Source organism: Candoia aspera, chromosome 2, assembly GCF_035149785.1.
Source record: "Candoia aspera isolate rCanAsp1 chromosome 2, rCanAsp1.hap2, whole genome shotgun sequence".
Taxonomy (NCBI): Eukaryota; Metazoa; Chordata; class Lepidosauria; order Squamata; family Boidae; genus Candoia; species Candoia aspera.
In genome coordinates, this window is record NC_086154.1 from 49,009,214 (window position 1) to 49,021,795 (window position 12,582).

General features: G+C 39.0%; 1 protein-coding gene across 1 annotated transcript in view; it reads right to left on the reverse strand.

Moving 5' to 3' along the window:
- LOC134489973 (voltage-dependent calcium channel subunit alpha-2/delta-3-like) overlaps nt 1-12,582 on the reverse strand; it is a 178,617-nt gene that overhangs the window by 93,872 nt on the left and 72,163 nt on the right. Inside the window, exons 7-13 of the mRNA XM_063292850.1 lie at nt 10,846-10,913; nt 9,141-9,186; nt 8,905-9,002; nt 8,036-8,129; nt 7,575-7,670; nt 5,916-6,037; nt 4,747-4,827 (exon numbers count right to left, since the gene is read on the reverse strand). Coding sequence (XP_063148920.1) covers nt 4,747-4,827; nt 5,916-6,037; nt 7,575-7,670; nt 8,036-8,129; nt 8,905-9,002; nt 9,141-9,186; nt 10,846-10,913 — 605 coding nt within the window. The remainder of the gene's footprint in view (nt 1-4,746; nt 4,828-5,915; nt 6,038-7,574; nt 7,671-8,035; nt 8,130-8,904; nt 9,003-9,140; nt 9,187-10,845; nt 10,914-12,582) is intronic.

Below are 12,582 nucleotides of genomic sequence, written 5' to 3' on the forward strand. Positions count from 1 at the left end.
GGATAATGAATGAAATCCAAGTGACAGAAACAATACCAGAGACAAGGGGAAGAAGCATATATAACTCTAATACACAAAGAAGAGAATGGTTTGAAGAAATCTCAGTTGTGCAGACCAATTTCCATACTGAATATTGATTACAAGAGATTCACTACAATATTAGCTGAATGTATGAGGAAGCCCATTTCCAACATCATACATACAGATCAAACAGATTGCATCCCAAAGAGTAAGATGAAAGAAAACAGCAGGTTTATAACAACCACATTAAAACATATCAGTAATTTGAAAAAAGAAGGTGGTGGTAATATTTTTAGATGCAGAAAAGGCCTTTGACAATTTGGAATGGACTTTCCTATTAAAGGTCTTAGATAAAATGAACCCAGGAGAAGAGTTCAAAACATGGGTGGAGAGATATATCAATATATCAATATATCACAAAGATCACTCTCTGCAAGCTTCTTAATAGGTAAAGGCACAAGACAAGGGTGTCCACTTTCTCCCTTACTATTATAATTGTTTTGGAAGTCCTGGTGGACAAGATCCAAATAAAATAAAATAAAATAAAAATGTTACGTAGATGATTTAATACTAACAACTATGCATCCACAAAGCTCTATAAGGCAGCTAATGAAAATACTTAACAATTTTGGCCACAGTTCTGGTTACAAAGTTAATGAAAAGAAAACAAAGATAATAACAAGTACTTCTGAAGAAGATGACTTGATGAAAAAAGAGACTGGCTATGAGATAACACAAGAGCCAGTGAAATAATTAGGATGTTATCTGACATGATAGAATAAAGATATCTTTCAAAACAATTATAACGAATTATGGAAAGAAATAAAACGATATTTCAAAAGGTGGAAAAATTTAAAACTCTCTTGGCTGGGATTTATTGCAACAATAAAAATGAATATACTATCCTCGATGAACATTTTATTTCAAATGACACCATTTCCAATCAAAAGACCAAACCTTAAGGGATTGGCACAAAACAATTAATAGATTCATGTGGGGTGGGAAAAAATGAGAGTAATATTCAAAATTTTACAAGACTCAAAAGAAAGAGGTGGACGTATTCTTCCTAATCTTAAACAATATTATTAAGCAAGCTGTGTATCATGGATAACAAACTGGATAAAATTTCCTAATAGCAGAATATAAATCATAGAATGAGGTGGTTTAGGTAATGGACTTCATAGGTATTTATGGCACCAAGAAAGAAAAGAACAAAAGATTTTGAAGGGACATATTATTAGGCAAAGTCTGTTAAAAATTTGGAATCCTCTGAGAATAAGGATAAGTCCAGCAATTTCACCATTAGTATTCCTGTCAAAGCCTTTTGGTTTAAGGATAATTACAGCAAGACATATTTAATCACATATGCCAGCATGGTACATTTAGATCCAGAAAACAGGATGAAGACACAGCAAGATCTGCTTAATGAAGATAGGAACTTACCAGGGTTAATGTACATGCAAATAACTGGAAAAATAAGAAGTGATTTTAAGAAAGAAAGAGTGTCCTTGAGAAAGATGACAGAATTTGAAATACTTATACAAAAGCAAGATCATTTGTTGGGGTGTATCTATAAATAGTTATTGAAATATGATACAGAGGCAGAACAAATTAAAAACTACATGATAAAATGGATGCAAAATTTCAAAGAAGGAATTCTAGTGGAACAATAGGTAGAACTATGGAAAAAATCAAAAAATTCACCCCAAGCTACAATGTGAGGGAAAATTGGTACAAGATGTTTTATAGATGGTATAATTCCATCTAATTTATAGATGGTAATTCCTTCAGTGATTACCAGGCTGGACAAGTCATAAAATAACAAATGCTGGAAATGCCATTTTATCGTACGTGGTGTTCTTATAAAGAAACCCTAAAGTATTGGAAAGAAAGGCATAATTTTTTTAAAAAAATTAAAATGAAATTTGAATTGAAACCACATTTTTATTAGGAATAATTCCAGAGAGTACAAACTAGTAGTACCATAATTTACTGAGATACATGCTGATAGCAGCAAGAACCAATTTGGCACAATATTGGAAAAGTGAAACCTTGTCAACAATACCAGAATGGAAGTCCAAAATTGGAGAATATGCAGCAATAGCAAAACCAACTGTATATATTCTTAGCAGAACTAAATTCAAGCAGGAATGGCTCCTTTGCATACAACACATTACAAAGCAAAGCAAATTCAGATATTTAGAATACAACTTCTAAGAAAACGAGCTAAGAGACTGACCAAAGATAACAGATGAAATGATTTAAATAGATATAAGCAATAATTTTTAATCTTCAGAGAAAAGATCTTCAAGGAAAAGTATAAACATTTGAATAGCCATGGTTGGGAATAATGGAAGGGAAGAGGAAAGTGTGCTAGTTTTTCCCCTTAATGTCTGTCTGTCTGTCTGTCTGTCTCTGTCTTTCTCTGTATGTGTCTATGTGCAGATATATTTTACTTAAGCATCTCACTTTAATGAACAAATAATTCATTTAAAAAGCAGTGCTCCTTTTTATAGCACTGGTCATGCATCATCTTGCACTCCAACTGCATACACTGCAATGTTTATATTACATTGGCAACTGTTTAATATGGGAGGTCATCCACCAGTTTGGGAAGAAGTATCATCAATGTATTTCCACCCTACGCCTTGGAGGAGATATGGTAGAAATTCTGACCTGGTTTCTGGAGACTGTCAGGATCTGCATGGGGAGAAACAATCCAAGCCAAGAGGGGATGACTATTAAATTTGTATATCTGTATCCGGGAACTTACCATCTTTGGTTCTGGATGGGGTTGCACTGCCCCAGACAGCCCTGGTGCAGAATCTGGGGGTCCTCCTGGACTCACAACTCCTGCTCAAAGAGCAGGTGGCAGTCATGGCCAGGAGGGCCTTTGCTCAACTTCATGTTGTATGCCAGTTACGCACCTTCCTGGATCAGGAAGCCCTCCGGTCAGTCAATCATGCCCTAGTCATCTCCTGTATAGTCTATTGCAATGTGCTCTACATGGGGCTACCCTTGAAGAGTATCCAGAAGCTGCTTCAGAATGTGACTGCGTGAGCAGTCTTGGGTGCACTAAGGATGACACATGTGACACCTTTGCTGCAGGAGCTGCATTGGGTGCCAGTTTGCTACCGGTCCAATTCAAGGTGTTGGTTATCACCTTTAAAGCTCTACATGGCATGGGTCCAGGTTACCTAAGGGACCGTCTCACCCCCATTACATCGACCCATCCCACCCAGTCAGGCAGAGAAGGCATGTTACGGACACTGTCCATGAAAGTTTGTCAGTTGGCAGGGCCCAGGAAGAGAGCCTTCTCTGCTGTAGTCCCCACCTTATGGGACAGTCTTCCACCAGAGGTGAGGCAGACCCCCTCTCTCCTGGCCTTCTGGAAAGGTGTAAAGACCTGGCTCTGCCATCTCACTTGGGGTGGGGTGGGGGTAATCAACCTGGAGGATGGATAGCGCCTGAAGAAGCCCCTGTGTATTTACGAATTTAAATTAAGAACTTTTAATATCACCATCCTGGATTTTATATTTATATTTATAAGTGGTACTGTTTTTATTGTATTTTAATCTGTATTTAGTTTTAGTTTTATTGTAAACTGCCCAGAGTCCCTCTTTTCAGGAAGATGGGTGGTGATGAAATTTAAATAAATAAGTAAGTAAGTAAGTAAATATAGAAGACTGTTGATTCTGGGACAGTATCAGATTTGACTTTTGATAGAATGGTGGTCTCCTGAAAAAAGCAAGAACAGGTAGAGGCTTTAGCTCTGAGATCCATTGCCCAGTTTTGGTTAGTGTGCCAATTGTGGATTGGGACATGATGCCTTGAGGATGATCACGTATGATATTTATACCTCTCGCATGAATTACTGTAATTCAGTTTACATGAGGCTGCCCTTGAAAACTACGTGTAAACTCAGCTGGTGTAAAATGCAGTAGCCCATATGCTTGCTGACAATTTCAATATAACACCACTACAACAGGAGCTGCGATGGCTACTGGTCTGTTTCCAGCTGCAATTCAGGGTGCTGGTTATCACCTATAAAGCCCTACATGGTTGGGCCTGGGTATCTGTAGGACTGCCTTTCCCAGACAGATTTTGCCCATCAACCTGGGTGAACAGAGAATGCCTCCTGAGCGTCCCACCTATCATGATGTGGGTGGCTCCTCTTCTCATGGCTGCCCAAGGTTTGTTAAAACCTGGTGTTTCTAGAAGACCCTTGGGAAATGAACAGTTTGTTGAGTCACTAGCACCAAAATAGGAGAGTGTGATGATGTTATTAATTGTTCCCTTATTGTATTCATATTCTATTATTACTGTTATCCTTATATACAGCCTAGAACACTACTGGAATGAAGTAGCCTATAAATAAATTTAAATAAACCATCCATAAATGCATTTTAAAAACCCAAATAAATACACAGATGCCAAATGAAGGTACACCAGTATAATTAACATTGCATCTAGGAGAAAATGCCTGAGATACCACAGAGCTTCCCAGACTGATGTTTATTGATAATAATGATTATAATCTGGTTGGTTCCCCAACTTATCAGGTGTTCTGTCTTCAAGACACTGAGGAGTAAATGTTTTAAAGAGAAGAGGCCTTTCAAATGTGAATTACTGAACTTTCTTCCAAAATAGTCTTCAAGTGAAAATGCCTATGAAGAAACAAATCCTGATGAAAGCATTGATATATAAAAGAAGTTGCATTTTTACCTGCTACCACAGGTGACTTTCGGTCATCCAGCAGCTGTATGGCAGTGCTTGCTGTCACCACATTGCTCTTGTTTGCTGTTTCTATGAATAAGAAAAGGGATGGATATTCAAGTCTGAATGCTTGCTCTGTATGACAAGAGCCATAAACCTGCCCCTGGCCACAAAGGCTTGAATGACTGGCATGACAAACCAGGGGCATGCAGTTCCTTTGAATCTGAGGGCGGGCATGCCTTCCCTTTAATTTGGTGGGGGGACTTCTAAGAGCTTCAAGGGTTAAGTAAGCCTCCCAAAACTGGGGACGTGGGCAGTTCTGCCACTGTTTCGAACAGCACAACCTGCCAGTGCTCTGGGGGCTGGAAACATGGGACTGGGTGGGGGATGCACATTTTCCATAGCCCACCCAATTCTTGCACCTCATATTAGGATCAGATATGTTCCACTGGATAAGTAATACTCGACTCCCTGCCTTTTCTTGTTTTACATTAAAGAAAATGTAGGTGCTAATCTGGCACTTTTCCTTTGTCCCCCAGCCATGAACCTCCTGAAATCAGTTTCCCTTTGCACAGTTATCAAGAGTTTTTGTTTTAAAAAAAAGGGGGGGGGAGAGCCCCAAACTAGAACCATTAAAAAAAAAAAACCTTTCCTGTTATATGAGAGAAGAGGGCTGCATAAGAGAGAGAAAAATTAAGCCTCCTCTCTCCAGTATTTGGATCTGAATAAAACCCACACGCTTCCTGTGGAGCCTAACAAGAATACAGAGAAATCTATGTATTATGTACATCGGGTAAAGTGCCTCTTTCTGCTTTAGATCTGACCTAATCTATGTACTTCCATGACAGATAAAAACAGCCTTAAAGAAATTTGGTATGCAACTAGTTATCCCTAATTGACCTTGGCTGATCTTGGGGGAAAAAAAACAAAAAACAGGTTCAGACTTAGGACTTGGATGGGAGGCCAAGGAAATCCTAAGGATGTAGGCTAGAATGGAAAAGCCCTCCAGAAAAAAGACCATGGCAAACCACCTCTGTAGCCTCACCAGTAAAACTCTCCCTTGGAAATTGTCATTCCCTGTTGTGTTTTGACATGCAAAGTGATATGAAGTCCCAAATTGAACCAGATGATTTTGGTTAAGAATTAGCAGCAGGATAAAATGTAATTCCATAACAAACCTGTACTGAATGGAATGGAGTAGACAAAGCTTCCTGGAATCTGCTCAGCAGCTCTTCTGTACCAAAGTGGGAAATGATCCGCGTTAAAAATATTCTCCTTGTCTTCAGCTGTCAAGAAGTCTCTTGAAACAGAAGGAAATATAAAACATTTGCTGTTTTTCATTTCATTTTGTATTCCACTTAGCATCCAACTTACCTACTTATTATATATATAGTAAGTACTATGTATGTATGTATGCATGCATGCATGCCTGTATGTATGTATTGTGTTTTATTCCTGTTTGCTGCTCAGAGGTATTTTTGATAGATGGGTGACCATAAAAATTGGTTACCTGAATAAATCAGAAATGTAAAGCCCTCACTGGCTTACTTTCTCCCCAGTGTAAATAAGATGGTGAACATCATTTTCTAAGTTCTGAGATTTGTAGGCCCAGCAAAAAAGACACTTGGGGGCCAGGGGAGTGACTTTCTCATCTGCCATTACTACTTTCCTTTGTTCTGTTACAAAAGAATGTGAATTCAGGCAAAATAAAGGCGGTAGTAGCAAAGGGGAATCCTCTTCTGATTCAGTAACCAATTAAAGTGCAGAAAAACAGGGATGGAATAAACCAGGGCTGGTTGGTTGGTTGGACTTTTTGCAATTTGAAGTGGACATCAGGTAGCTGCCAGAAATGAAGCTCAACCTGAGAGAGTTTCACTTTACTTTTATATATGTAGTATCAATGGGTAATATCCACCGTGTGTTTCTTCCAGCATATCAGATGCCATTAGGGGATCAAATCCCCCTTCCTCTGCATGTGGAATCTCTGGAGCAGATTTGGGTGGCACTGTGTTGCTCCTGGGCTATGAAGTACTGCAAAAACCTGACTTGCGCCAGCAGAAGCCAGCTTAATAAAAATGGATTTGTCCTCTGTAGATAAGTTGCATGTGTGTTATTTCAATAAGGAAAATGCCAGGTGGAGTTAACATTCCAGTCCTGAGTATCCATGATTGCTTTGAAATAAAAATCCCACAGTTGTTTTTAAATGCACAAATGTGACATATATCCTGTCCATGCATTTTGCATGTCACATCAGCGTAATCCTTATTTGTCAAAGATTTTGAGCAGGAAAAAAATGACATGCTGAAGAATAGGTCTGATACCAGAATCAAACATACTGATGCAAAAGGATTTACAATGTGATGATGAATTCCATGGCACTTCTAATAATTCTAAGAAAAAAAAAACAATTTGGTTTGCTATGTTCTGAAAGATGAAATCTGACCTAGGATAAAGAGCGGTGTTTCTCAACCTTGGCAACTTTAGGATGTCTGGACTTCAACTTCCAGAATTCCAGCAAAGCTGACCAGGGAATTCTGGGAGTTGAGGTCCACATATCTTAAAGTTGCCAAGGTTGAGAAACACTGATACAGAGGAACAGCTCCAGGGCAGCTCCCTTCCCCTCTCATTATGTATCTCTTGAAATTCATGCAAACTATCATTTAGTTTCCAAAGAATTGTGAAACATAGCTAGCCCACCTAACTTGCAATTTCTTTAACCCCTTGAAGTTTTTTTCCTGATACCACCACTAGGTGGAGAGAAAAGTTTGAGAGTTTTCCAATACCAAGCATGCTTCTTCTTCTCAGCATAGTTACCTTAACCTAGTTTTAGTACTTACTGATTAGTTAGTTGTTCTGGCCCCACAAAAAGATTGACCCGAGAAAGACCTGTCCGAGTTCCAAGGAAGGCAACTTCTACTCCTTTGTCTGAATTTCTGAAAAACAGCAACAGCCTGAAAGCATCCTATTTCTATAAAGTAAATACAGTAGTTTATGGCTATTTTGAGGTCACAAAACACGTGTAGAAACCAGGGCTGCAACTGTAATCAGTTTACCAAGTTTAATAATCAACTGAAGCTTTTAATGACAATTAAAATGTGCCCTTGTTGTCCAAGTGAAGGCGTGACTGAAAGGATATTACGTTCTGCAAGGGCCTGCCTCGTGGATAGGAGCGAGGTTTCCAATGTTATAGCAGCACAGATACAGGGTGTTTGTAAAGCAGAATGTCACTGTGGCAAATGGAGAAGAAGATTATTGTCTTCTCATTATTGTATTAAGAAAGAAAGTTTTGTTCACTTACTCTGATTTATTTAGTGCAAGGCTGGTCCAATAAGCTTCAATTGGGGCACTCACCACTGCATCAAATAAGACTTCCTGTATCAATTCTTTGTCACCTGTAATGGTTTAAAACATTCATGAACAACATGGATGGGATCTCCTTAAGACACTAAATCTGACCACACCAGATATTGATAGGAATTTTACAGGTTTATTGTTAAAAAGTTCATTTCAGAAGAAGCTGGAAGTGATGGACAGTTCCCCTATTTGTTTTTGAGATAGGGAAGGGTAGCAAAATTTGCCTCTCTTTTTTGCATCTCAAAACTTACATTTCCACTATCCCCTGTTTTCAGTCTTGAAACCAGTATATATTTCATCCTGCAGGTATAATTCTCAGTAGTAAGTTCTGGACTACAGCATCCTACCCCATTGCCTACTATGAAAGCCATTATCATAAGCATATGAAACATTTATTGTTTCCTTTTGACTGTGGTGTAAGACTGGTCATTATTATCTGCACTGTGCACGTGGAAGATTTGAAGCTGAGAGTTAAGCATTTATCTGAACCCATATAGTCAGTCTTGTAAGCTGCAACCCGATACAACCTCACAATGAACTTAATGGAACTTACTTTCCTGCATGCTGCTACACTCAGTTTAATAGTGAAGTGTGCCATGTACAAAAGAGGACAGGAATCCTGAACCCTTAACAGTTGACTTGAAGAAGGCAGGTACAGCTTAAAGGTGCAGGAGTCATGTTGTTTGTCCTGGGCACTTTATTCCATTGAAAATAAAGATGCCACATCCTTCTTTTAAAAGCAAATGCAATATATTTATTTGAGAAAATTTTCCACATTCATCTGAATTCAACTGTGATCAGAAATATACTCACAAAGAAGCAACGGCTCTTTCCCTGTGAGATAGTTTTTAATTGCCTTCAGTTGAGTCATTTGGCGGTGTTCGGGATGCAAGTCTGTGTTGCAGTATGACCTGAGGGGAGAGTGTGGTTAAAAATAACAGTAACAAATGTCATTAAGCATGATCTCCCTTTGTCTTTCCACAGGAGGAGACTGGGCACACCAGATACAGACAGAAAGAACATTACAAGCCAATTGCATGCAGCTTTACCATTCATCCGCCAAAGAGACATCAGGCTGTTCTAAATCATGTAATCCTGAAAGAAGAATAAATGACCAAGAGTCACTCTGTAGCACAAAACAGCACTAGTTCAGTCTTTGAATAACATTCATAGAAGTCAAAAAGCCTTCCTTCTTGAAAAATACAACAAAAAACTTCAGTATACCTTAATGAATGATGGTAAGGCATATTTCCATCAGTGACTCACAAATATGTAGGAAACTCCAGTTCCTCTATTTCAGCTTTCCACTTCTGTCTTGATCTCCTTGCCTTTTGGTGGCTTTCCTTCCTAATGTCCTCCTATCCTTTATTTACAGACTGAAGCACCTATTGCCTCATACAATCAAGAAAACAGCAGATTATGCAGGTGTCTTCCAGCTGTCTAACTTCTGTCATTCTGTGTACTTAATGATCTTCTCTTGCTGAGGTTTAACTAAATAGTTAGGGATAAACAAATCTGCCAAGTCTGGTTTTTTTTTTCAGTTTGCTATTTTGCCAGCTTTAAGTTCACTCCACTTTATTCCACATCAGACTACAATTTAAAGGAAAGGCAACCCTGCTTTAGATGGCTGTTTTCTTACTGCTAATAATAAGGGAGGATCTGTGATCTGCATGTTCCAACAGTTGGGAAACAGCTATTGGGAGGAGGATCATTAAAAAGGGGGGGGGGGATTTGTACAATCTGAAGAGAAACCAGATCCCTACTAGTAATGGCAGCAGAATCACTTCAAGCAGAGCATCAGTTGGACATCAGGGAACTGTGGGTGGTGGTGGTCCTGGGAATGTTTAAATTGCAGGAAGAGCCACCAAGAGTGGCATGGAAGGTTGCCCTCCCCATGGACTAACCTAGTCCTCTTTATACAAAGTGGCAATGTTTTACCTGCATACCAAGCAGCCGTCTTTCTCATTACTTGCTATTGGACGGTCTTTCATTGGAGACACCAGAACTAAATGAATGACTTTGCATCCACAAGCTAAGTTCAGTAACTACAGATTTCAAAACTGCAAGGCCACAGGAGAATGAAAGCTCTCCCAATCTATGTGTAATGCTGTCTAAAGAATCAGACCAAACCCATGCTTTAGTCCTAGTATTATTAAAATCATAGGTCTTGACAGCAAGCTTTTGTGTACAACGCCAAAAGAAAAAGAAGGGGACCAGAAGCTTCGATTAAAACTAATGAATGGAATGCCCTAAAGGAAAAAAACATAAAGATGCATCCAGATTACTTCTCTCTTTCTATTGCAATGAATCTTTAATTAAACTTCTGTATCCTGTTAATCTTATGTAAAATGTGTCATATTAGCTATCCAATTAGATATCGTGTGCATGTAAGTTCAGCCACAGCAAGTGGTCACAGTAGCGGACGTTGACTGAACCCCACAAAGCTAGAGGGCTGGACTCTGATAATAATTGCATGGGAGATCTTAGGGCTGCATGCTAGACTGGGAAGTCAAACAGGTATTTCTGAAAAAGGCAATTGGAAACCACTTCTAGTATTGCTGCCAAGAAAACTCAAGGGTCAAGCTCACACTGAAAAGAGTTTTACCATTTGCACACAGATACACATGCATACACACAGATGTGAAATACATACCAAGTAGGTTGAACAATACATTACTAAAACTGATTGGGAGATTTGTGTGTCTGAGGCCCATTATTATCGGCCACTAACTGATTGAGTCAAGAAAGTATTACCTTCTTCTATTGTCACGTTCCCTCTGAAAAAATATTTGCCATGTCCTCTAGACAGAGCCACACCTAAACTGTGCAGATAAACAAAAAGCAGACCATAAAAACTGTGGCATAAACACAGCTAGAAAATACAGGAAGAGATAATTACTCCCTAAGGTTTTAATTCCTGCTCTAGAAACAATTTTGTTTTGTTTCCAAGACCTTGGTGGTTATATGTCTTGCCCAACCAGCCACTTTGATGCCATTTCATGTTTGTTGTGCCAGCAGCAACAGACTGTGTATATTTATTAGGGGTGCAATAACCCCTGAGCTCTCTGGCAAGCAAAAATGAGTGCTCACCAAGGTCAGTGTTGTTCAGCCAAAAGTTGAATCTGCCCATAGGCTTATAGAGGAGGAGGCCGTTTTCTACAAATGAAAATCATCTGTATGAAGAAATAATCCTTACTGATAGGGTGGGAGCTAGCAGAGCTGCTGAGAGCAAAGAAATCCAAGAATGTGAAAATCAGAGCTTAGTGACACACATGGCACAACTTTTTGGTTACATATTTTAATCTTGTTTAATATTTTTGTGATGGAAACAATATTGCCATGGGCTTTTTCCCATAAAATACTATCACACAAAAAGGACAGCACTATGGAGAGTTGTAATGGTTGTTACATTTTTAAAATGGTTCTTACATTTTTGAAAGTACTGATTTAACTGTAGGGTAGGTGACCACAAGAGAATCCGACCCAGTCTGTGGGTTGGATATCAAATTTATGTGAGTAAGGTTCTGAGTAGATTCATGGAGAAGAAATTTCACCAAATTCTTCATGCTGGAGATATGCTACAAAAGTTATGCTATCAAACTAAGATAACGTAAGGAAGTTAGACACTTGAAAGAGGAAGATTGTCAAAGAAGAGGAGAAGAGAAGAGAAATTGCACTGGAGGTTCAACCATTTTCTGCATCTGGACTCACAATCTATTTCATGAACAATTGACTTGTGGGATGAAAGGCACAAGGCATCAGGAGAATGCAAGTTTGAACTGTAAGGAGAACCTTCAGTTTTCTATGCAACTACTCCATATAGAAAGCTTCCAAAATGATAGCTTAGAGCAGTGTTTCTCAACCTTGGCAGCTTGAAGATGTGTGGACTTCATTTCAGGAGTTGAAGTCTATACATCTTCAAGTTGCCAAGGTTGCAAAATACTGGCTTAGAGAATCTCCCTAGGTAGCAAAGGAGTTTTACACTTTGGGCTATGTTCACCTAGATGAGCTATTGAGGCCTCCTATGGACTTTGCCTAAACAATGAGGTCTTGTCTCCAGTGCAAGTCAGCATGGTCCTCTGTTCTAAATCTTGGCAACAATCCTGCCTCCTAACTAGTCCCTGACTGGTGCATATGGCTCAGCTGTAATGTGTACACAGTGCTGGTTTATTGCACAACTAGACAGTCTTGGGTGCTTGTCAGTGTCACAGCCAGAAATGAACTCCAGCCTGCTCACTAAAGGCAGAACTACACTATGAAAAGGACTGCATATGGACTGTATTGTGCTTTGGATTTGATTTGTGGTTCATTTACTGGAACAGACATTCCATGAATATGTATAACTAAGCTCTACATAAATAAATTTTAATCATTTTATTTGCTAGTGCATCTAAGATCACTAAGTGTTGCATCATTGGATCCATGTTACTAGTCTGGATATTGTTTAATTATTTTGTGGAGGAGGAACGTTTTAGTGAAACACTGCAGTCA